This window comes from Choloepus didactylus, chromosome 2, assembly GCF_015220235.1.
Source record: "Choloepus didactylus isolate mChoDid1 chromosome 2, mChoDid1.pri, whole genome shotgun sequence".
NCBI classification, from domain to species: Eukaryota; Metazoa; Chordata; class Mammalia; order Pilosa; family Megalonychidae; genus Choloepus; species Choloepus didactylus.
The window spans coordinates 33,961,652-33,986,640 of NC_051308.1; the positions used below are offsets into that span (position 1 = coordinate 33,961,652).

At 50.3% G+C, this 24,989-nt stretch overlaps 2 protein-coding genes across 7 annotated transcripts in view; both read left to right on the forward strand.

Annotated features, from left to right (window-relative positions):
* Positions 1–9,163: 9,163 nt before the first annotated feature.
* On the forward strand, positions 9,164–12,968 carry LOC119524173 (left-right determination factor 2). Of its 2 annotated transcripts, XM_037822820.1 has the most exons (5): positions 9,164–9,413; positions 10,793–10,821; positions 10,924–11,039; positions 11,250–11,489; positions 11,839–12,968. In XM_037822820.1, the coding sequence occupies exons 1-5, from the start codon at positions 9,164–9,166 to the stop codon at positions 12,200–12,202; spliced, it is 999 nt and encodes a 332-aa protein (XP_037678748.1). In that variant the 3' UTR covers positions 12,203–12,968. The 2 variants fall into 2 exon arrangements, with proteins under 2 accessions (XP_037678748.1, XP_037678746.1); XM_037822818.1 differs by having other exon boundaries at positions 10,793–11,039.
* Positions 12,969–15,236: 2,268 nt separating this feature from the next.
* The window catches only part of TMEM63A (transmembrane protein 63A), a 37,048-nt gene continuing 27,295 nt past the window's right edge, over positions 15,237–24,989 (forward strand). The window contains exons 1-4 of one of the 5 annotated variants that reach the window (XM_037822840.1): positions 15,237–15,715; positions 19,022–19,203; positions 20,679–20,878; positions 23,548–23,627. In XM_037822840.1, the coding sequence (XP_037678768.1) occupies positions 20,693–20,878; positions 23,548–23,627 (266 nt within the window). In that variant the 5' untranslated portion in view covers positions 15,237–15,715; positions 19,022–19,203; positions 20,679–20,692. Of the gene's footprint in view, positions 15,716–16,722; positions 16,746–19,021; positions 19,204–19,459; positions 20,540–20,678; positions 20,879–23,547; positions 23,628–24,989 lie in introns of those variants that run through there. The other 4 variants (XM_037822861.1, XM_037822868.1, XM_037822848.1 and 1 more) reach the window with 4 other exon arrangements.

Sequence of the window (24,989 nt, forward strand, 5' to 3'; positions counted from 1 at the left end):
TAAAATGAGTTCCTTGATCTGACACAATACTACGTGGAACTCCATGGTGGTGGACCAGGCGTTAAGTGAGTTCATGGATGATGGTGCTGGCTGAAGCATTACAAGCGGGGAAGCAAATCCATTTTCAAAATACGTGTCTATTCCAGTGAGGACAAATCTTTGCCCTCTCTGTGATGGAAGAGGTCTGTTCTGGTTTGCTAATGTTGCTGTTATGCAAAATACCAGAAAAGCATATAAAGGGGATTTATTAAGTTACAAATTTACAGTTCTAAGGCCATAAAAGTGTCCAAACTAAGGCATCAGCAAGATGACACCTTCACTGGAGAATGGCTGGTGGCGTCTGGAACACCTCTGCCAGCTGGGAAGGCACGTGGCTTCCACCCGCTGGTCCTTTGCTCCCAGGTTGCATTTCAAGATGGCTTTCTTCAAAACGTCTCTGGATCTCTCTTAGCTTCTTCAGCTCCTGTGCATCTAAGTGTCAGGGTCCTCTCTTAGCTTCTCCAGAGCAAACTCTGGGCTAGCATCTCCAAACATCTCCAAGCACCTCCAAGTGTCAGTGTCAGTTCTTAGCTTCCAAAATGTCCCTCTCAGCTGCTCTGCTCTCCTTCTGTTTGTGAGCTCTTTCATGGGACTCCAGTGATTAAATCAAGACCCACCCTGAATGGGTGGGGACCATATCTCCATGGAAATAATTTAATCAAACGTTTTGTCCACAGATGATTGAGTCACATCTCCATGGAGACACTCAATCAAAAGTTTCCAACCTAATCAACACTAATACGTCTGCCCGCACAAGATTGCATTAAAGAATATGGCTTTTGGGGTGACAACAAATATCTAAACTGGCACAAGTTCCAATGTAATCAACTTGCCACCAGGTGGCAGGCAGGTCCGTCTGGTTCTATACTGAATGGTGCCATAGTAGGGACTCAACATTGGCCTCTGCTGTTTGCAGAATAGGCACTCAGCAGTAGGGGTAGCAGGTCAGCCTTGGTAAGGGGAAGTCAAGCTCTTGAGCCCGTGCATAGTCTCTATCCCCGCCACCATGGCCACTTTGTTCATGGAACCACTGAGCAAGCACTAGGGTGGCTGGGGAAAGGGGTTGATTGACATCCACAGAGAGTATTATTTTATCCACTGAATTATTAGGAGTCCCCCTACAGAAGATACTCTTTGGTGAGCATTCCCACAGTCAAAAATATCTTCACAGTTTGTGCCCATTCTCAGAGGTCCATCCACATACTACTTTCCCAAACTTCATTGTCACCAGTCTTCTGATCTTGTTCCTCCCATGTCTCTGACCATCCAATTGAATCATTACTAATTGCCCATGAATTGGTATAGATCTGTGCTTCTGGCCATCTCTCACACCAGACAGCGTAGACAACCACATGCACTGCCAGGAGTTCTGCCCACTGGGAAGATTTTTCTTTACAGCTGTCCTTCAGGGTCACCTGTAGTGCAGCAGCTGTCTGCTTTTGGGAGGTGCCAGAATATTTCCCGAGTTAGTTGGTCATCAGGAAGATTCCAGGAGGCCACACACTTGGATTGAAGGAAAGGAGGCAAAGCAATAATTGTTGGTATTGAAGGAGTTTGAGCTACCTGCTTATGCAACTTACTCTTACTTTCCATGTCTTCCCAATCTTCTGGTGGTCCTTATAAATTGTTGTAGCAGAGAGAAAGGTGTTAGCATGTCCGTAGCTGCATATCCAGCACTAGGTGCTATGCTGATTTGCTGCAGTAAAGACGCTATATCTGGGACAGCAGATCAGATAGAATCACGACCTGATTCAGTTTACCATTGTCTACAGTCATTCTTCAAGAACCGTATGACTTCTGTTCAGACCAAACTGATGAGGTAGCTGTTGAACTTCTCCATGCCGGACCGCTGGGATTTCTGTAGGAAGATGTATAGTTTTTAAATTCCAGGCCCAGAGAATGGCAGCAAATGTTTGCAGGCAGGAAACAGCAGGGCATGTTTTATTCACTCGATATTTATTGAGCCCCTTCTTGTGCCTATCACAAGGCTAGGGATCCATCAGTGAACAATTCAGGGTCGTTTCTTTACAGAGTTTGCTTTTCAATGGGGAGTTTGGGAGCTGAATTAGAGAAGTGGTAGATAAGAGGGAAGACAATGTGGCACTTCATGTAAAGGCCTTGAATACCAGGTGAGTGGCCTGAACCACCCCCCTCACCAATTTCCAGGGGCAAAACCCCTTGAGTCAGGGGTCTCAGAGGAGAGCTCAGGATAAATGATCTCCTTCAGGTCAGTACCATTGTTACAGGCCAGAAGCCACACCTGACCTCAGCAGGGCCCTAGGAGTGAGGCCCCACTGACCACTGGGGCCTGCTCGGCTGTTAGGCCATGGACAGGAGATGGGCAGGGGCTGGAGGCTCCCGTGAGGCTGGCGCCCCTCTTCTCTGCAGTAGGCAGATGGTAAGGGAATAATATTATGGAATATATATTATAGTACTATTGTTATGGGTTGAATTATGTCCCTCCAAAAGATATATTCAAGTCATAATCCTTGGTCTTGTAAATGTGTCCTTATTTGGAAATTACACCTTTGAAGATGTGATTAGTTAAGATGAGGCCATACTGGATAAGGGTGAGCTGTAATCCAATATGACTGGTGATTTTATAAGAGATAATTTGGACACAGAGACAGACACAAAAGGGTAGAAGCTGTGTGACAACTGAGGCAGAGACTGAAGTGCTGCAGCTGCAAGCCAAGAACATCAGGGATTGCCAGCAAATACCAGAAGGTGGGAGAGGCAAGGAATGATTCTCCTTGGCAGATTCCAGAGGGAGCACAGCCCTGCTGATAACCTTGACTGAGGATTTCTAGACTCAAGTACTGTGAGACCAAATTTGTGGGACTTCGTTACAGCAGACCTAGGAAACAAAGATAGTTTTAAAAAAAAGTATAGAGAAGGAAAGTGATAAGACAAAAACCACTGCTAGCCTGGGGGTATTGCCTAAAAAAATTGTACACCATGACTGCTAATACTCAAAGTGAATAACTGTAGAAAGAAATCAGAGGTATAAGAATTAGAAAAAAGGAGCAAAATTATCATTATTAGCAAATGACTTCTTTTTCTTTCCTAAGAAAGCAAAAGTTCTCTAAACACTATAGTTTATTGTTGCCTGGTTTTGAATTTTAAATAAACAGGATCACGTATATCTTTTGTGCCTGGCTTCTGCTTAATGTTGTGTTTGTGATATTCATCAATGTTGTATATAGCTTTGGTTCATTTTCTTTGCTGCGTAGTATTCCATTGCAGGATTATACTTCATTTTTTTTTTATCCATTATGCTGTTGATGCATTTGGTTGATTGGTTGCTTCAGTTTGGGCTCTTATAAACAATGTTGTTATAATCATTCTTGTGCATGCATTTCTGTCTGAGTGTAATTGCTGGGTCTTAGGGTATATGGTATCTTAAACTTTAGTAAACTGCTAGAGTCCTCCAGCAATATGTGAGGGTTCTCACAGCTCCAGATCTTCACCAACATCCATTCTTTTTTTTTCTTTCATATGTTCATATCAGCTTTATTCATAACAGCCCAAACTGTGAAGAGACAAAATGTCTATCAACTGGTGAATAAACAAATCATGGCATACAATGGAATACTACACAGGACTAAACAAAAACAAAATATTGATGCATAGAACAAAATAGAGATGATTCTCAAAGGTATTGTGCCAGGTAAAAGAAGCCATAAATAACAGATCACATACTATTAGATTCCATCTATATGTAATTTCAGAAGCGGGAAAACTATAGCAACAGAAACAGATCAGTTGTTGTCAGGGTGTAGGAGGGAGGTGCTTGACTGCAAAGGAACACAAAGTCACTGTTTGAGGTAATGGAAATATGATATACCATAATTTTGGATGTTCACCAACATTCATTCTTGATTTTAAATTCCTATGATGAATACTTCCTTAACACAATAAAACGTATTTATCTCAACTGTACAACTCCTACTTAACAAGGAAACGGTAAAGTAGTCCTACTAAAACCAGGAACAAGACAATGATATCTACTATCAACACTCTTATTTAATATTGTTCTGGAGAGTCTAGTCAATAAAATTAGACAGTAAAAAGAAATCAGAGGAATAAAATTTGAAAAAGAGGAAATAAATTATCATTATTGGCAAATATGAAGATTTTGGATCTAGAAAATACAAGAGAACTATTACAAATGATAAGTAAATTCAGTAAGGGTTCAAAACTGGCACACAGAAATCAATAATCTTCAAAGATACAAACAACACTTAAGTAGTGCCACAGAATAAAAAGATCCCATTTTCAGTAATAAAATTCATAAACTACCTTGGAATTGATTTAACAAGCTGGTTAAAAGATGTAGGTAAGACCCACAACAACAACTAAAAAAGACTTAATGAATGAAGGAAAGGAGAACTGTATTCTTGGATGAGAAGATGCCAATGCTTCTAAATTAATCTGTAAATTTAATATAATTCAATAAAAACATCAGCATTGTAGCAAAAAAAATTCAGCATAAACAAAGTCAAAAAACGAATTATAAACTAGAAGGGAATATTTACAACTCATGAAACAGAGAAAGAACTAAGTCCCTAATGTATTAAGATTGTGTCCAAATCAGTAGGAAAAAAAAAACTCAGCAGAAACACAGACAAATTTACAAACTACTACTTCTCAGGAATGGAAATACATATGGCTTTAAGCATATGAAAAACAGTCAACCTCACTCATCATAAAATAAATGCAAATTAAGTCTACAGTGAAATGCCATTTTTCATCTGGATGGACTTTTTATTTAAGTTTGATCTTTGATGACACTGCTGGTGAGGCTGTGAACAAACAGGCATTCTCATTTGTTGCTGGTATAAATTGAGGTCAATTTGGCAAAGTCTATCAAAATGAAAACAACACATACCCTGTGACCCACAATTTCCACTAGCAGAAATTTATCCAACAGATACATTGTTGACCTGAATTATTTTAATTTTAAATTTTTTTAGAATTCAAAAGCTAATTTTATTGCTATTAGCAAAATTAAGAAAATATTAAAGAAATTAAATGATTAGAATTAAATGACCAGCTCAAACATTACAGAACAAAAGAGAAAGAGTAAGAATACATCACCCGTCAGCAGCAGCATCCATGGGTTTAAAAAGCAACACGCCGGGAAGCCTTTCACTCCACGGTGGTCCTGGGAGCCCCGAAAAGGAATTCATCAGCCATACAAAGTGCATCCACCTTGCAGGCAAAGGCTTCAGGGAATCCAAGAGGGGCTTTCCCTTTCTAAGCCCAAAATACATTTGTCATAATCAAGAGTGTTCCCTTGAAGTTGAAGCTGGCCAGACTGCACATCTCCAAGGCAAGACTGCTTCATGACGTCGGTGTTATTTAGAACGCTTTGTTTCTAAGGATATGGAACACGAAATTTTATGTACATGTTTCCAGGGACCTCTACTATTTAGATGTTGCATATTAACCTTAGGGTGCGGCCACAGGGACATGCTCTGCAGCACCCCTGCTCCTCAGCATGTAAGCTCCCAGAATCCTTCACGTACGTAGCTACACGTTCGGTTCCAGGCCCTGTGGTCACATATAAGGAGCAATTTTGGTTTTATAACTGGGACAAGGAATAAGGGCTTAGCATGTTGGGGGACAAAGGTAACAGCAATAACAAGAACTAAAACAAATTATTATACAAAAGAGACATTCCCACAGCTAACAGACCAGTGCGCCACTTAGCAGATAGAGCAGAAAACCATTGAGCGATAGGATCATTGCTTATTTGTTGTATTTAAACAATATGTTGTTGCATTTGTTGCATCGCATTAGTGATATTCTTGGAATAATCAGGTATATATACACAGTATTTAGTTTGCAGCACGGCACACACACACACACACACACAGCCTCTAGCAGCCATTAACATATCTGAAGCCATTCTAGTTTGTAATACAACTGTCCCATCTGTGTTGTTTCTTCAATCAATAAAGGGATACTATTTTGAGAGGCATTCAAAGCAGCAGCTATGTGCAAGCTCAAGGCATCTACTGTTTACTAAGAACTACGGTAGAGGCTTGTGGTAGAAAAAATGCATACAGGATAAAACCACCATGCAGTTTATTTGATTTGATGGCGGCTAAGAACGGCTTCCCAGTTATCAGGTTGGGAAGGCAGATGTGGTGGATAGTTGCAGGTAAATATGGCCACCTCCCAGGAACATAGTCCGGTCCAGTTGTGAGGGAGATCTCTCCATCCATAATTTCCACATATCCATAAAGCTCCCCATGGTACCGGTGTTACATGAGTATGAGAGGTATTGGTGAAATTATAGATTTTGCTAGTGATGTTAGAACAAAACTCTTTGGACAAAAGTCCTACAGTTACATTACTATACCCTGTGTGTTGTATACAAAGGGGAAAATACTATCAGGTTTTACAGCTAAAGCTGGTTCCCGATATAAATCATTCCATACTCTGTGCATTAGGGGTGTTACTGTTTGATTAATCCTCTATCTTACTTCAGCAAAGATATGTTTGCAGGTTTCATTAAAAACTTGGAGACCCCAGTGAGACTGATATTGAGTCCAAAATTACCTAAACAAGTCCATTCTGAGAAATTTAGCAGGATGGATTATCCAAACAAGACCTTCTCCAGCGGCAGGTAAAAATTCAGTGCAGACCCAATATTCAGATTGGTTGTAGATTCAGGAGACAGAGTGTGCCCATTCTAGCAGCATATTTCCAGACGTTAAAGCATGTACACAGCAACAAAGATAAAGCTTTCCTGCAGAAATGCGAGTCTCAGCAGCAACATCAGAAGGTTCGTGCTAGGCATCTTCCTCTTCTGGCCATCCTTCCAGGGCCTTTTCACACGTGACTGGGGAGACTGAAGATCCTGAATTTATTTTTAAGTTTAAAAATTTAAAAATTAGTGACAGCGTAAAAATTTCCTACTATTTCTCGAGCACTACTGTGTGCCAGGGCCTGTGCTAGGCACTCTGCCCCCATCTTGTTTACTAATGGCAAGCTCCTAGCCAAGAAGGTACATTACCCCACTTTACAGGACCAGAGGCCACACGGCTAGTGAGTGGCGGAAGGGCCATCTTGCTGATGCCAGGGCAGAGCTGCTCTGGGAGAACAGGGAGGGTCCACTCAGGGGCCTGACTGGAGACCTCCAACGAGCCACATGCACCCAGGCTGGGGGTCAGGAAGACTGATGGGGAGGGGGCTGGGGCAGCACGGGACACCTGGGGCTGATTCTCGGGGTGTTTCTGGAGCACTCACTTGGCATCTGCCCCTGATGCGAAGGGGACAGGAGGCACCCTGAAGACCCTCAGATACTGGGCTCTAGCCTAGAAGTGACCCCATTCCTGGACTCCAGCCTTTGCTGACTTCAAAGTCCCCTTTGGTTCTGAGACCAGACTGGGTCCAGCTCGTCCCCCACCCATGGAGACTGTGGGATGACCTCTGACTTCCGCATTTTCTCCTGACTCTCACCTGGCGGCCTGGCCTCTTGTCGGTGGGTACGCATGACTCTGCTCCCACCACCCTCCTGTCTCAGCCCTGGTTGCCCAACCCCCAGGAAAACCTGGGGGCTCTGTTTGCCTCTCACACTCCACGACACCAAGTCCCAGTGGGCCTCTGTTAGGGGTCTTGGCCCCTCTCATTCCCCCATGCCAGAAGATCTGGCTCTGGGGCCACTCTACCATCTCTGACTGGCCCAACCTGACCCTGCCAGTCACTGGGGCTAGACTGTCCCCCAGATCCCTGGGTGGTGGGGGGTGGGAGGAAGCTAGTTCCTTCCTCTGCATGACAAAGGGTGCAAACTGCCTTCTCGCCTGACAACTACCAGCCCATTGTAAAAGCCTCCCAATCCACATTCGCTTTCTTCTTTTGGACCCTGGCTAGGGTTGCCAGATTTAGCAAAGAAAATTATAGAACACCCAACTAAATTTGAATTTTGGATAAACAACGAATAAGTTTTAAGTGTAAGTAGGCCCCAGATATTGCATCCTCTTATTTTATCTGGCAACCCTGCACCTGGCTGTCTGCCCAATTATTTTATTTCTCCAGCAAAACTCTTCAACCAGCCTGAAATCCACAATTCAGGAAAGGAGTCCTGTGTCTTGAGGATGCCTCAGGAGTCGGGGGGGTCTGCCCCTCTCTCCTGCACCACCCAGATGGACGCTCCCAGCTCACTTCACGGGGCCCAGGCAGGACTCTGCTGGGAACATTTGAGGGTGGGGAATTGGAAGACCTGATTTTATACAGGTATCCATCCTCAACTCTATGAGCTTGGAAAGTAGCCACCTCTCTGAGCCTGTTTTCTTGGCTCAAAAATTGGGGGAGGGGTGGACTGCATGGTTCTTTCACCACTAAAATCTGAATCTATGAACAGCTCAGAAGAGGGGGAGGATGAAGCCCTTATCTGGTAAAACCCCATTGGTATTAAATGCTCCCGGGCTCTTGCCTAAAAAGATCACCCCAGAACAACGGAAACTCTGGGTTCCCAGCCGTGGATCACCTGATCAGGCTCTTGGGGGGGGGGGGCAAGCCCCCAGGAGCCTTTGTGCACTGGACCCCAGACACCCATCCCTGAGAGCAGGATTGTTCCTTGGTCAGAGAGGCTGGGTGTTGACCGGGCAGTGCCTGACCCTGCCGAGGGCTCGGTTCCAGCACGGAACAGGACTCTGGGTACCCACCCGGAACTCCAGTCAGCTCTGCAACTATGGGGAGGTGAGGGTGAAGGGGGCGAACCCTCTGTTTCACCTCTTCTATAGTAAATCAGCTTTTAAATTTAACTGGTCAGGTGCCCCAAGCCAAAGCAGAGGCTCATGACCACTGCTGAGCAGCCAAGCAGCAGCAGCCAGTGGTCCAGGCCCGGGTGGTGTCCAGACAGCCCTTTGTGCCCTTCCTAGACAGCCCCCTCCTCGTGGCTCCCGGGCCTGTCTGGCTGCTGAGCTCCCAGGAGGTCCGAGGGGTGTGACCTCCCCCTCCGCCCGCCCACCCCCTGCAGGCCGGGCCCAGGGCGCCTATAAAGATGGCTCAGCCTTGGCTCTCAGCACACCCAGCTGGACCAGAAGCCCCTCCCTGGAGCCTCCTCAGGGCACCCAGCCGACTCTGCAGCTCCTTGCTCCTGGACAGCAGCATGCGGCCCCTGTGGCTCTGCTGGGCCCTCTGGGCGCTGCCCCTGGCTGGCCCCGGGGTGGCCTTGACCCAGGAGCAGATCCTGGGCAGCCTCCTGCAGCAGCTGCAGCTCAGTGACGTGCCCATGCTGGACAAGGCCGAGGTGGAGGAGCTGGTCATCCCTGCCCACGTGAGGGCCCAGTACGTGGCCCTGCTGCAGCACAGCCACGGGGCCCACTCCCGTGGGAAGAGGTTCAGCCAGAAATTCCGAGGTGAGGCCTCTCTCCCTGCTGCACCCTGGTCCTGGGGTGGGGGTGGGGGGCTGAGACTGGTCATGCTGGCTCTGGTGGTGTCAAAGGGACCCTGGCTGGGGCTCTGCGAGGAGGCCGTCTGGGGGTCCCAGGCCCAAGGGGGCAGTGAGGAGGGACCCTGGCCCTGTGAGGATGGCTCGGCCTTGGTCCCTGGCCCTGGCTGGGCACGGAGGGCCTTACCCCTCAGGCTCAGGTGTGTCAGGCTGGACCCACTGGCAAAGCCAAGGCAAAAATAGATATCCAGGGGGTGGGGCAGCAAAGCGGAAAAGTGGAGGATTGAGGAGGGATAATGGACTAGCAAGGACAAAGAAGGAGTGACCTCAGCAAAGGGTGTGCTATAGAGAGAAAGGACCCCTGGACTCAGTGCTCAGCTTTGATGTTTGTTGTGTTACCTTGGATAAGTCACTGACCATCTCTGAGCCTGTCTGCCTCTCTGGAAATGAGGTTAAATCAGCTCTGAGTAACCTCCCAGAGTTAATTTTAAAGTTCATTGTTTGAAAAACAGCCTGTCAAGGTTGTGACCTGGCCGGAATCCTATTGCAGCCTGTCACCGCCCTGGGGCTGGGGCTCACTGCCTCAGCGCCCAGAGCTGGACTCACACCCATTCTGCTCTCCAGCTAGGCCAGGTGCCTGGGGAGACAAGGATGCTGGTTCCCAGCACCTGGCAGAGGTAACTGCAGGTGGCAATGGGGCTGACCAGTCAGGCGATCATGCTGCCAAGCTGGAGCCTCCAGTGTTAGGGACACATTGCCTGGTGCCCCTGAGGAGGGTGCTGCACATGTCCCCACCATTTAGCTCGGGCTTACTAAGGTAAGCCCAGCAAAAGTTGTTTCTAGTTCCACGGCTCCTCTTCATCCTTTGGGGGACATGTCACTAAGCAACTGCATGGAAGGAATTGAAAGTAATTTACGGCAATTTCTACAAGATCCTACTAGGGAAAGCGAGGCTCAGCCGGAGACTAGAGATTTCCATTTCCCCTCAAGCTCCCATTTTAGGCCTGCTCCCTCTGCCAAAAGAAGGTTGCTTTTCCGGTCAGGTAAAATAGGAGCCCTAGGCATTTGCTTAGGGTCCCAGAGCTGCCCCCAACTCAGGATGGAGATTGGTAGTAAACAAGCCTCCAATCCCATACAGTTGTTTCAGGAGACTGGGCCTCCAGGAAGATTTGGGGGACCTGGGGGTGGGGATGGAGAGTGCTCTCTTTCTTGGCCTGCCAGTTTTCCAGCCGTCAAATTTTCCCTGTGGATATGTGGGGAAATCCTGTTCACTGGCTCTGGGTCCGGCTACCCTCAGAGCTCCCCTGGTGCCCGGAGAGGCCCTGCTGACCCTGCTCGTGTCCCCAGAGGTGGCCGGCAGGTTCCTGGCGTCCGAGGCCTCCACGCACCTGCTGCTCTTCGGCATGGAGCAGCGGCTGCCGCCCCACACTGAGCTGGTGCAGGCCGTGCTGCGGCTCTTCCAGGAGCCGGTCCCGAAGGCCGCGCTCCGCAGGCACGAGCGGCTCTTCCCGCGCAGCTCCCGGGCCCGGGTCACCGTCGAGTGGCTGCGCGTCCGCGACGACGGCTCCAACCGCACCTCGCTGGTGGACTCCAGGTGGGGAGGCCGCGGGCGCGGTGGGGGGAGGAGCTTAAGAGCTGCTTGGGCCCGGCCCGGGACTGCGGCGGTGGGGAGGGGGCGGGGGGAGGGAGGGAGGAAGGTGGGGCGGGGACTGATGCGCCAGCCTAGAAGGGAGACCCATGCGCGGCCCATGCGAGTCGGTGCCCGGTCCCGCCCCTCACCGCGGGCCTCTGTCTCTGGTCCTAGGCTGGTGTCCATCCACGAGAGTGGCTGGAAGGCCTTCGACGTGACCGAGGCGGTGAACTTCTGGCAGCAGCTGGGCCGCCCCACGCAGCCGCTGCTGCTGCAGGTCTCGGTGCAGAGGGAGCAGCTGGGCCCGCCGGCCTCCAGCGCCCACCGGCTGGTGCGCTTCGCCTCCCAGGCGGCGTCGGGCGGGCAGCGGGAGCCTCAGCTGGAGCTGCACACCCTGGACCTGAAAGACTACGGGTAGGTGCTGGTCACAACTGGTGCGTGGAATTTACAAGAGAATTGGGGGTCGGGGGTCGGTCAACCTTATTTTGAAAACGGGCACCTTCTCAGATTGCTGTGATTATGATGACTAGACAACATATATAAAATTCCTACCTCATCTCTTAGGAGACCCTCAGTAAAGATCAGTTAGTTATGTTTTGGGTATATTTATTCATTCATCCTTTATCACACATATCCAGCTTTTGGAACATCCTGAGAGATGGATCATAAGTGTTCCTTCCAGATGCCCCGCTAAGCCCCCCTGGGCCTCCTCACCTGCACCCTCCCAGCTGACCTCTGACCCTGCCTCTCCTTGCCCCCACAGAGCCCAGGGCGATTGTGACCGTGAGGTGCCTGAGATCGAGGGCACCCGCTGCTGCCGCCAGGAGATGTACATCGACCTGCAGGGCATGAAGTGGGCCCAGAACTGGGTCCTGGAGCCCCCGGGCTTCCTGGCCTATGAGTGTGTGGGCACCTGCCAGCAGCCCCAGGAGTCCCTGCCCTTCAAGTGGCCGTTTCTGGGGCCGCGGCAGTGCATCGCCTCGGAGACAGCCTCGCTGCCCTTGATTGTCACCACCAAGGAGGGAGACAGAACCAGGCCCCAGGTGGTGAGCCTGCCCAACATGCGGGTGCAGAAGTGCAGCTGTGCCTCAGACGGGGCTCCTGTGCCGAGGAGGCTGGAGCCGTAGGCGCCCAGAGTAGCCTCCGAGGGACTTGGCTTTGTGTGCCTCAGAACTGTTCCAGGGCCTGAGGAGAGATGGGGATTACTGGATAGCTGATGGGTAAAAGTTTTGTGCTCTCTGCTAAGCTCCGTTAGGTCCACCAGAAGAAGAGGCTCACCAAGACTCTGATAGGACCTGTGGGTTTGCTTCTTCTGACCAGTCAGGTCCCTTCCTAATTTTTGTTTCCCAAGGACAAGACTCTGGCCAGTGGGTATCACCTGACCAGTCTTCTCTGTGTTTCATATTTTCACCGCACTCTTTCCTAAGCACTTACATTTGTAGAAACTGTAAATTAAGGCAGAGAACCCAACTCATCATTGTTTGCCTGTCCTGTCACTCAACCTAGGCTGAGTCCCTGTGGTCTGGGGGTGATGGTGGTGGGGAGATCCAGTCCTCTGGGCTTAAGATCTGGAGTCAAGCATGTGTTGTGCATCCCTAACAGATAATAAGGGCACTTTGCAAGAAACAAATAAAACAATGATGCTTTGTCATTGTGCATTTCTGCTTTTTACCAGAACCCTGCAAATTGTGAGGATTTAACAGAAAGTTCTACATGGAATATTTGAATTTGATTGGAAAACTAAGGAAAGAACTGAAAATGATTGTGCCAAGGTCTTGGTTAAGTAATAGTGGAAACTAGGATCAAAATGCATTCATATTCTAGTATCTGTGGTGCCAATCCTATCAGAATCCAGCCATTGTTAATGATATGTTGCCTTTCTGGACACAGCAAGTGGGCTTTATTTATTTGTTTGTTTTTTTAATTAAATTCAGTTTTATTGAAATATATTCACATACCATACAGTCATCCATGGTGTACAATCAACTGCTCACAGTAGGATCATATAGTCATGTATTCATTACCACAATCTATTTTTGAATTTTCCTTACATCAGAAAGAATTAGAATAAGAATAAAAATAAAAGTAAAAAAGAACACCCAAATCACCCCCCCATTCCACCCTATTTTTCATTCAGATTTTGTCCCCATTTTTCTATTTATCTATCTATACACTAGATAAAGGGAGTGCGATCCACAAGGTTTTCACAATCACACTGTCTGTCACCCCTTGTAAGCTACATTGTTATACAATCATCTTCAAGAGTCAAGGCTACTGGGTTGGATTTTGATAGTTTCGGGTATTTACTTCTAGCTATTCCAATACATTAAAAACCTAAGAGGTGTTAGGATATAGTGCATAAGAATGTTCACCAGAGTGACATCTCAACTCCATTTGGAATCTCAGCCACTGAAGCTTTATTTCGTTTCATTTAGCATCCCCCTTTTGGTCAAGAAGATACTCTCAATTCCATGACGCTGGGTCCAGATTCATCCCTGGGAGTGATATCCTGCATTGCCAGGAAGATTTACACCCCTGGGAGTCAGGTCAAGTGGGCTTTATTTTAATTCTACCTGCATCAAAATTTTTAGAAATTCTGTGATCAGTATCGTCATCAGTACTATGTGGGTCATTACTTTAGATTTTGGGGCAGGCAGAGGAGGCAATGTCCAAAAGGTTGAATATAACATTTTAGAATGCCAAGAATACAGGTGCTTTTAGGAAGCCATGACATGGATTCAGGATCCTAGCCTGGGGCACAGACATTGTGTGTTCCTTCCCAGTCAGGCCAGCTCTTACAAGTTGTCAATTCACTAATCTCTAAGCCTCCATTTCCTTTCCTATCAAATAGAGACAACCTAACTCACATACTTTCACTGAGGTGTGTGTGTGAGGGGGTGTTAAGGAAAGTATTTTCACAAGCTCACCACACCTTGCCTGACAATAAGCAATGTGGTTATCTCAACTTACATTTACATTCTGATCCACCTTAGACTTCTCCTGATTTTGAAATAAACATAACCTACTGAAGGTGATATTTAGAAATCCCTTCCCTCTCTGAAATCAAGGATCCCAACTTTTCTCCTTTTTTTGGTCAATGGCTCCACCCTTCTAATCATTGGATGTCAGAACCGTGCACTTCCATGGACCCCACAGCACAGACCATGCAGATAGTGGCACCATTATTTGCGGCAGGGAAAGGATGAGGACAAGGGGTGGGCACACGGGGTAGAGGCATGGGAGGAAGAGTGGACAGTCATCTGAGGAGCCAGGGGAAGCCCACACCCAGGAACCTGCCTCCCAGGGGAGGGCCTGGCAGGAGGTCAGGTGTGGGAAACTTGGCAGCACAACAGCAGGAGAGGAGAGATGGCCAGCAATGGTGGACAGAGGGACAAGGGCAGAGCACAGGGGGCAGAGGGCAAACTGTGGGCAATAGCTAATGGTTGGCAACTTGCAGGGAGAGGAGGAAGCCAGATGGGACAGAAAAGAACTGTCAAAAGAGGCAGGAGGAGACCCCCAGGGAGCCACAGGCTGGTTCTAGAACCAGGGACAGAGAGACAAGATTATTATTATTATTTAATCATTGTAATAGACAAAATGTAAGACAGGTGAGAGCCAGGTCAGAGAACCTGGGAAGTTGTACATGTGTGGAATGAGGAGCTGTTCTGAATTTTACATATTTTTAGTACTAGGAAGGACCTGAGAGGCAGGTTTGGTCCAACTCCTTCATTTCACAGATGGGCAAACTGAGACCTGCCAAGGTGGGGCAGTTTGCAGCGGCCCGCCACGGAGCTCTCTTCACAGGGTGTGCGGTCCTGACTGAACCCGGTCCTGCTTCCTACTCAGTGCACACCCCAGCGCCAGTTGCAGGGGCGACTCACTCATAGGAAACACCTGGGTAGCCAGCCTGTGAGAAACGTCACGCTCAGTGAGCTGGGCCAGAGAGGGTGTCCGCGGTGGCGCGTGGCAGCTCCAGCGCGAGCAGTACCAGGTTTGGCCCCAGGGAGCCGCTGGGGCGCACCAACAGAGGACCTTAGGGGGTGTCACAGTCCCAGCCCGAAGCACCGGCTGGGGCCATTCACTCTGCGGGTGGCCGCGTACTGCCTCGGGCCACGGTGCAGGCCGAACTCTGCTTTCGCTCCACCACCTCCCTCCCCTACGCTTCCACTCCCTTGGGCAGGCCTATGAACTCGTCAAGGAGTCAATTCAACACAGGGGCGATGACAAACACTTGCAGATGATCTCTCAACGCGCGCGTCCCAGCCGCGACCACCCTGCGCTTGGCCGGGGTTTGCTCTCCTCGACCTGTCCAGGGAATGGGGACCGGCCGGGGGTTAGTGAGACTGGACTCAAGCTAGCCGTGCCGGGACCTTCAGATGGCTGGGAAGGAGATCGGCCGGCTGGGGCGCAGGGGCGCATAGCCCGGGTGCAGTTTGCTGCGTCGGGGCGGGCGCCAGCGCGGATGAAGGCTCCAAATTGGGCAAGCAGTGGATAGAGCTCTGCGCACGCGCAGGAGGCGCCAGAGTTTCACTTTGCAACTTTTAAGTGGTCGGGACGCTGCCCCGCCCGGCCAGGTGGGGCCGGACCACTCCCCTGCGCCGCGCCAGCGAGACGCCGCTGCCGCCATCGGCCCGCGGCAGGTAAGGCGGGAAGGGGGCGTTGAGGAGGGGGAATGTCGCGCTCCACTTTTCCTGGGACGTGCAGGACCAGGGGGTCTACACCGGGGCGCCACGTCAAGCATCCGGTTGCGTAATTCGGCTGTCCGGCCAAACAGGGGTGACTACGAGGGGTGGGAGGTGGGAGGAAAGGGACTGTCCGGGGGCTCCGCGGACCCCGCTTCCCCTTTCTCAGTCCCGCGCTCCTTGGGATTTCCTGTTAGCTTTTCCGGATGTCCCTCTCCGAGTCTCCAGCTTTTCGCCTTCACGCCGGATCCCTCCCTCTTCCCCACCCCTTTTGGGGGAAGATTTGTCCGCGGGAGTCGGACCTCCCAACCTAACCAGAGCTCAGCCACCAGACTTTTCTTTCTTGGATTATCTGAGGGGCAGGCCTGGGAAAGAATCAGGAGTTCTCTGCCTCTGGGAGACAAACACCACCGTGGGGCTGTGCCTCAGTGACTCCTTGCAGCCCAGGTGGAGGCGGGAGGCGGGAGGCTTGGGACTTGGGGGAGGGGAGGGAGGGTGAGGAGAGCTCTGCAAAGAAACCAAATCCCCTGAGGTTCCAGTACCTGATAAGACTGGCTACCTGAGACCCTGGGGTGGCCTTGGTCTTTCAGCCCCAGGTGGTGTTCCCAAGGGGGGGTCACCCTGTGGTAGACCAAATGACCTCCAAGCTCCCTTCCAGCCCTGAAGCTCTGTGGCTCTGTGTTCAGCTTCTAGATTGTGGGTTTGAGGTTAAGCCAGTGAATGGTGCTCAACTGTATAAGCTCCAGTCCTCCACCCGTCCCCAGACCCCAGTGGGCCCAAGGGACTATGGGAGGTCTTTAGGGGACTTTTGGAGCCTCTGGCTCTGGCAAGGTCATGGACACTCACCGGGCAGGGATAAGGATAGACTCCAAGCCATTCCTTACTGGAGAAAGGACTCCTGATGACTACTGCCCCACCCCCACCCTGCCACTGTCTTCCTTCTCCACTCCTCTGACACCCTGGAGTCTGCTTCTTCTTTAAGGTGGAGGTAAGCAGAAGCCATGGCTTCGTCTCCCTTCACATCCTCCACTTGTTTGTTTAGTGCTGGGGTGAAGGTCTCTCCTGGGTGCCCATTGGGCTGTAACAGGGGCCCAGTCCTTGTGTTTCTCATTACCTGGAGGGGTGAATTAAAATAAAAGCAAATACCTCTGCACCCTCACTAGGGCCAGGTTCTGGGCTAAATGCCTTACTAGCATTGTCTCAGGTATATGCCTCCCAGTAGCCTTATAAGAGAAACAACACCATCACCTCCATTTTATGGAGAAGGAAGTACCTTGTATAAGTTATTTAACTGCAAGTGGTGGTGCCAAGATCCTAACTCCAGAGTCTGCTCACATAACCCCTGCCCCACACTGCCTCCCATTTCAGCCAGAGGCTCTAGCCTTGCCTTGTGCTCCAGGGTTGATGTCCGTGGATTCCTGGGCCCTGTTCGATGGTGACAGATGACAGATGAGAAGGTCTGTTTACTTTGCACACTTCTGCATCTGGAAGTTCAGCGTTATCTCCTATGGCAGAAGGGCTGGAAATGCTTGTATTCTTGTTACCATCGTAACACAACTGGCAGATTTGGTGCTGATAAAATACCCTGAATTTGTATGGAACCTTCTTCCAAGAGCCAACAATGTCTGCACACTCCCTGCAGTGTTCTGCATCTCTGGAAGGGAGACATGGGGCTTCTCATGCTGTCCCAGAGGCATCATGTGACTCCTTGCTGCCAACTCAGGCTGGCAGCAGGTTGACATTGGTGGTTTCCTTTGTTTATTTCGAGATTAGCTGCTGGATTCAGCCCTCTGTCCCGCTGGCCACAATCAAACTGTCAGGTACACATGGGCTGAACCTGGTTGGAGGCTGGAGGTCGCCTGCTGGTCACCCTGGCTCCTGGCCCTCAGCAGTAATTCTTTCCCATTTACCCTCAGGGTGTCAGGAAAATTTGAGGAGATGACGAATAGAGAGCTCTCTGGAAGGCATGGATGAATGTTAGGCATTCACATTTACGTATTTAACAAAAATGTGATGAATGAATATTGCCAAGGGTACACCACCACCAGGCAGGGCTCCTGAGGCCAGAGTGCTACTGGCCTGTCTGGCTGCTGCCCAGCACTGCCAGTCTGCCGCATGCTGAGCCAGCTCCTTCCACAGCACTGCCAGCTGAGTCCCCCAGGGCCTCCTGCTCAGCTGGGCGTGGCCTGCCCCATGGTGGGGAATACCCCACCAAGACACGCTTTCCAGCCTCCCTCTTAGAGAATATCCCTTTGGGAAGATGCAGAGGGCCTGGCCCACTGAGATCTGGAGGTACCGGGAAGTTTTGGCAGGATTGGGACATTACGTGTCTAAGGGACAGGAACGGGACCAGTCGTGACTGAGCTGAAATGTCTGAGAGGGACCTCGGGCCCCTCACCTGGGTGCCTCTCTCTCAGACGAGGAGTGGCCATCGTTGCCCTGAGGCCAAGTCTGACTCCATCCCAGGCTGGCAGTATTTGCTGGCTGACCACACTGATTTCTTACCAAACTTTGTAAAACAGCCTGTGGGAGCCTGTTAGCAAATGGAGAATGATTTAGGGCACTGTGACAGGCTGAAGGGGGAGGAAGAGCTGCGGGTACCTTCCTTCCACCGAGGCCTCTTTGCTCTTCTAAACTCTAGCATAAGGCAGCATCTGCTAGGGCCACGGCATCCGCGGCAGCACCCCAGCAGCCTCCCTTTCCCAGAGACAGTGCTGCCTCTGTGGGCATTTATGGGGTGGATTTTTCCTTCCACGTCACTTTTCAACTTCCCTTGTTTATTCTGCTGTGTTCCTTCTTCCTGGTTCTAGCCCTTGGGGGACCTTGGGAAGCCTCCTTGGTGGCAGCAGCCCTGGGGGCCCATATAAGGTGTTTGACTTAGGGTCTTATGTGAAGCCCACAGTCACCAGCACTTCCAGGAGAGGAGGGTAAACAGACAGGACCACTCCCCTGGCCCCAGCAGAGCCTCAAGCCACCGAAGAGTGGCGAAAGGCTGAAGAGGGGAGAGAGGTGGTTCTGGGTAGGGAGAGAGGGGTGCAGCACAGAGGAGCACGGATGGGGGAGCCAGTTCTGGGGCTTGGGGAGAGAGCCAGGGCAGGAAGGAGCCCACTGGGCAGAACCTGAAGCTCTGTGTAAGTGTTTCGAGTTCAGAAACATTTGGGCAGGTTTGAGTGCATAGGGTGTGTGCTGAAGAGTTTGAGGCCAGTGTCCCTAAACTGGAGAAGGGTGGCTCCGATATGATTCTGGGCATCTGTGTTCCTTCAGGGGAGTCTGCAAAGGCAGGTGACCCTGACACTGGTCAGAAAACCCCTGCAGGAAATGAGTGGGAGGCCTGAGGCCTGGCCTTCAGCAGCTTGGAAGGCAGTCGGGGCTCCCTTTGCCTTCGCCAGAGACAGCTCCAGCTGAGGACCTCTCCACAGGGCTCATCCTCTTCCTTTCCGCCCCTGGTAAGTGTGGGAAGCAAGGAGGGGAGTATTGGCCTTGCAGTGTAAGGCTGGGCAAAACCTTCTAGCGAAACCTCCCATGCCTTGAACTTGCCAACCACCCTGTTTCCTGTACTTATTGTTTGTCTGTTTGTTTGTTTTCCTCCTCCTCCTCCCCACCTCCTCCTTCTTCTTCGTGTGTGTGTGTGTGTGTGTGTGTGTGTGTGTGTGTGTGTGTGTGTGTGTGTGTGTGTGAGATTGTCTCTAGTACAGTATTCCCAGGAATCAGAATTGGGAATCACCCTCTCCCCTCCAACTACCACCAGTAGACTAAACATCTGTTTGGGTTGTCTGTATCTTTACCTCTTGTCTCCAGGATTTTTGTTCCCATAACAGGTAGAAAGACTGGACCTAGCAGAGGTGCCCCCACAATGAGTCACTGTCCCCTGGGATAAATAGCCACAAACAGCATGAAAAGCTGGCCAGAACTTGGGCACTAACTCCCAGGCCTTTGACATTAGAGACAAACACTGGAGGTTTCCATTCATTTCACAAGGAGTGCCAGGAGCCTCAGAAAGGGAAGTTAAGAACCCCACCTAAAGCAGGTACTTGCTTTGGAGGTGCTGGGCCTCCCCCCTAGAGGAAGGTGAGAGGTGGAGCCAGGGAAGTGCTCCAGGGTTGCAGTGAGTGACCCAGGGGCCCCCGGGGGCACTGAGATCCCTTCCTGCTCCCCTCTTTGCCTTCTCCTCTGCCTTCTCATTCTCAGGTCTCCTCCTTTCTGGCTCTCTCTTCCTCTGTCTTTCATCTTTCAGTGAACTTACATGTGTTTCTATCCATTGACAGGAGAGGGAATGTGACATAGCAAAAAGAGAACTGGCCTCCAGGAGTCAGGAGGCTGCCTTTGAGACCCGATTCTGCCCTGACCAGCTCCGTAATCTTGGGGCAAGTTACTGAGTTTCTGAGCCTCAGCTTCCAGGTGTGTCAAAGGGGCCCATCCCTGAGGTCCCTGCTCTGACATTCAGTGAAGAGTGGGAGCAGGTCCTGTCTGAGATCCAGATGGGCCACAGGTGTTGCATAGCTGGAAGTTCATTCCCTTCTTCCTCATTTGCTGACTCCCACTGATTTCTCTTCCCTGCCTTCATGTCCCTTTCCCCCTTGCTCCTGCCTGTACTCTGTGCTAGATCTCCAATGGCTCCCATAGGAATTATGTTCTTGAGGCTGGAAGAACTTCAGCACCTCTTAGGCAGGCAGCCACGGCGGGTCCTGCCCTTCCTTTTCTCCTCGTTCCCCTCTCTGGGGAGTCTGGCTGGCTGTGTCGGGACTCTTCCATAACGGAGCTACTCTCTGTGGACACTGCCAGGCACGCAGGGGTTTGGGGCCAGTTCCCCCGATTCCTCCCAGTGCCCCACCAGCCCCTCCCCGTCTTGGCTCTGCCAAGGCTGGCTGGGGAAAAGCTGGGGGGTTCGGGCCCCGATCATCTGCCCTATCCCGCTCTACAGGGAGAACGGATGCAATGAACGACTCGGCATTTCTGGAGCTGTGGCACCCCAGGACAGTGTCCATCCGGGAGCGGCTGGGCATCGGGGACCAGCCGAATGACTCCTACTGCTACAACTCAGCCAAAAACAGCACCGTGCTCCAGGGGGTCACCTTTGGTGGCATCCCCACCGTCCTGCTCATAGACGTCATCTGCTTCCTGGTGAGACCCCTCCTGAGTCATGTGTCCTTCAGTTATTTGCTTGTGTAATTTCCCTGCCCAGGGCCTTCTGGGAAACTCAGGTGAGGAGTCATACATACCTGTGTCTAAATCCCAGCTCTGCTTCTTACCAGTTGTGTGACCTTTGGTGTGTTATACAGCTTCTCTGAGCCTCATTTTTCTGGTCTGTAGAATGGAGAGAATAATTCCCACCTCAGAGAGTTTTGGAGAAGATGATGTAAGGCAATGTCTGTAAAGAACACACTTAGCTGTTCCTTTAATTATTATCATTTTTAGGGAGTAATCAGCCCATCGTGTCTTTTAGGCCCTGGGGGAGGGTCAGTCTCACCAGGAAGGGAGACATGACTGCAGAGTCTGGCCTAGAAATAGAGCAGTTGCAGTTACCAACTTTTAAACAACACTCTCTTTTCCCCATTGGGGTCCTTGGGGCTTTTAGAGAATGAGAGAACATCAGAAGTGGAGAAAAGGCCTGTCTACCTTTTCAGAGCTGACCCTCAGCAGGTGGGCTTTCTTTAATATAGACCCCCTGTTCACAAAGTTCTCCAGATTAAAATGTCATTTTTCTTCCTTTTACTGATTGAACATTGGCTAGTTGAGATTTATTGGGGTTAAGATGCACCTTCTTTTCACAAATGCCCGTGGGAGGGCCGGTCCCTCTTGCTGCCCTCTCCCAACATGTAGCAGAGACCATCTGAGTAAATGGGGTACGTTTTGGGGGCAGAGGGAGTAGGTGCCCATGGACTGCTTGGGCCGGACACCAGGCTTGGGTGGGGAGCCGAGAGGGTGGGGTGGGTCAGGGCACATGAGGGTCTCAGCTCCGGGTGGTAGGAGGAGAGGGAATCGAAGAAGAATTTGCTGGCACCAAAAATGTTCACGTGAAAGGGGTGGGGGAAGCTCTCCCTCCTTTCTTCCCATTTCTAGTCTCTAGCATTAAGTCTAAAGTGTTGCATTAGCTTTGCTACAGTGTTGGTCCTTTGTGAACTGATGGGGAAACCTGCATGCCTCCCACACTGCCTTCGTGGAAAAAGGCTCTTGAAGCACCACATTACCCATTTATTGGAGCTACAACCCACCACTGTAGGTGGAGAACACTCATATTTGCCCAGTGTTGGTTGAGAGGGAGGAGAAGGCAGGGGTGCACTGATGGATCCGGGAGTCGGTGGGATTAATGGAGCAGGTAGCCCTTGAGTTTCTGAAATCCAGCACCTTCAGTATGGGGAGAGTTTGGCTAAAGGAGAGGCAGGACTGGGCAGGGGCCCCCAGGCAGGCTGAAGTGGGTAAGGCTGGAACATCTGAGAGGGGATCAGTCACTCTCCAGTACAGTGTGTGGTGGAGGGTAGACTTTTTTCTTTTTAAACAGTTTTATTCACACACCGTACAATCGATCCAAAGTGTACGATTAGTGGCTCTTGGTATAATCACAGAGCTGTGCATTCATCACTGCAATCAATTTGAGAACATTTTCATTGCTCCAAAAGGGGGGTTGAGGGGAACAGATTTTTATTGCAGGGAGTTATGGGATAAGGGAGCACACATGAGCCAGAGCCACCTGGGAAACATGGACGTGTGGGAAATACCTGCCCTGCACATGCCAAGAAAGCAGCAGCTGGGAGAGAGGATGGCAGGTGCTGGCTGAGCAGCCTTTGTGTTTACCTCAGCATGACTCACCTGCCTTTGATAATATTTCATCAACTTCCTGATTCATCTTGAGAAAATCTCACAGGAGCTCGGTGTCTCTGGGGTCCAGGCTCCCTGGATTCCCTCCAGGAAAGCAAACCCACGTTAAAAACCCCAGTTTCTGCCCAGGGCAGGCAGGGATAGGCTAGTATCAATGAAAATATGTCTCTGCCTCCCTGAATCTCAAAGGAAGGGATCCCTTCTAGAGATGGGAGAGAGGTAGGAACAGGTCAGGGAACCTGCAAAGGTAGGCGTGGAGGAGTGAGGAGACATTCTAGGATTTACAGATTTGAGGGCTGAAAAGGGGTATAGAGAGACCTTTAGTCCGACCCATTCTGCGGTCTGGCACGTGCCTGCCCAGGTCGCCCAGCTTGCAGGGAGCTGGCCCGGAGCTCCAGGTCCTCAGTGGACCCCTCGCTGCCCACCTGCGCTGGGTCCTGATCCACAGGACTTGCCTACACAAGAACCAAATGCAAATTAAAACTCTGATCATTTCTGGCTCAGCATGGGGAGGCTCTGCTTCCTTGATACCATAACTAAAAATGCAATTCTCCATGAAGGGAAGAAGGCAGCTAGTCTCTGGGGCTGATGGGAGGCTGACTTGCCTTCCTGCTCAGGGGCAGCTGACAGCAAATAGGGCTGAGGTAGGTTGTGGCTGCTGGTAGTGAAGCAAAGGGCAGGGCTGATGTATTTGGCTAGGAGTGTTCCAGGGCAAGTTTGGTGTCAGCATTGGCAGGCCGTCATGACACGGGCCCAGGTGAAGGGAGCTGCTGAGCTGAGCATCAGCCTTGGGCCCCTCAATGTCCTCTCTGGGCAGAGTTGCCTCGTATGTAAAATGAGGGATTTGGCCTGGATGGTCTCCTTGGCCCTTCTGGCCTGATGATTCTAAGCAAGTGGGCTTGGCCCCTCAGACAGCTGTCTCTTCTAGTTAGAAGCCATCCAGTATGATTTCCTTTTTTCTTTTCTACTTTTAGTTTTTAATATTGGTGTTTTCCATCATTAGAAGAAGATTCTGGGATTATGGCTGCATTGCTCTGGTGTCAGAAGCAGGCAGGTAAAAAAGACACGGTGCCTAGAATATGTGTGTCTGTGTGTGTGTGCGTGTGTGTGTGATGCCTGGTATTGGCTTTAGGGCCTGCCCCTGCCTCTTTCCAGCCTGGCTGCCCACCGGGAGGCAGAGAGTGGGGTGAGGAGGAAGTAGCCCCGCCCATTGCTATTTAATAAGCTGTGGGGCCTCTTCCTTGCAAAGTGGGTGTCTGCTGCTTTCCCATGGCCCACTCCCAACACTTTAGCCTGGTTGTGGCTGGATATCAGGGGCTGGTGAAGTCTTTGAAGTTAATTAGCCTGGGGCTGGGAATGGGGCAAGGTAGATTAAGGAGGGTGGTAGGGCCGTGGCTGAGCTGTTCCGGCCCCCTTCAGGCTCAGAGCAGGGCGATGGCCCTAACTTAGCTTCAGGCGAGTCTGGGACAAGGCACAGGCTTCCCGTGTCAGACCTTGTGTCCTTCCAGTTCCGTCCTGGGCTCTGCTGCTCTCTGTTCACTTCACCGGAAGCGTGAAATTGCATTATAGATCTGCACAACAGGAATCTCGAGCTCCAGCTGCGCACCCTGTGGTCTTGTGTCAGACGCAGCAACGGGAAGCGAGTGGGGAAAACCACAGAGCAGCCCAGGCTGCACGAGCCGGGGGCTCCCCTGGGTTCACCAGGCAGACCCCTCCACTCTTGCTCCACAGCCTGAGCCGGTGGTGAAATGTGATCTGAACCAGGAAGGGGAGGAGTGTCTGTAAATACACCTTTTTTTCTCCACATGGTCCCAGCTCTGGGTGTTTACGAAAGCCTTGGGCTAAGGTGGTGGGGCCTCTTGCTTTGGTTAGTTGAAGCCCTAGACTGTTTTGGGCTGGGACCTTCTGGGAAATCTGATGCATTTACAGCATATTCACCCCTAAGAGGAGCAGCCCCTGTAATAGAAAAGAGCACTTGGCAATCAGAGACCCTGGCACTTCCCTGGCTTTGTGATCTTGGTCAAGTTCTCAGAACTATTGGGGTTTATTTCCTTTGGCCCTCTCTTCCCCACAGGGTTACTGGGAAGTTCAAATGAGATATGTATCTGTAAATGCATTGAAGTTAAAGTTCATTGTGTTTTATGTCATTAGTAGTAGGATAATGGGGCCATGACTAGGAAAGGAGAGGAAAGCAAAAATGTACCTATTGTAAATACCTCAAATTCACAGTGCACAGGGTGTTTTAATGGGGCTCTCGGAAGGAAGGATTTGATTAAAATGTACATTTTCACGTCTCTGAAATCAGGACGCATCTTATCAATGGTGGTCATAGTTTTCTTGTTAGCATTTTTTCTTTCTTAGTCATTCATAAAGTAATTGTATACCTTATAACCCATGGTGTCTCAGATTTGATGAA

Bases quoted from the DNA above. Each gene is read 5' to 3' on its own strand.
- LOC119524173 (XM_037822818.1), top strand. From the start codon at position 9,164: ATGCGGCCCCTGTGGCTCTGCTGGGCCCTCTGGGCGCTGCCCCTGGCT. The intron at 9,414-10,792 runs GTGAGGCCTCTC...TCGTGTCCCCAG, and splicing joins GTTCAGCCAGAAATTCCGAG to AGGTGGCCGGCAGGTTCCTG. The intron at 11,040-11,249 runs GTGGGGAGGCCG...CTCTGGTCCTAG, and splicing joins ACCTCGCTGGTGGACTCCAG to GCTGGTGTCCATCCACGAGA.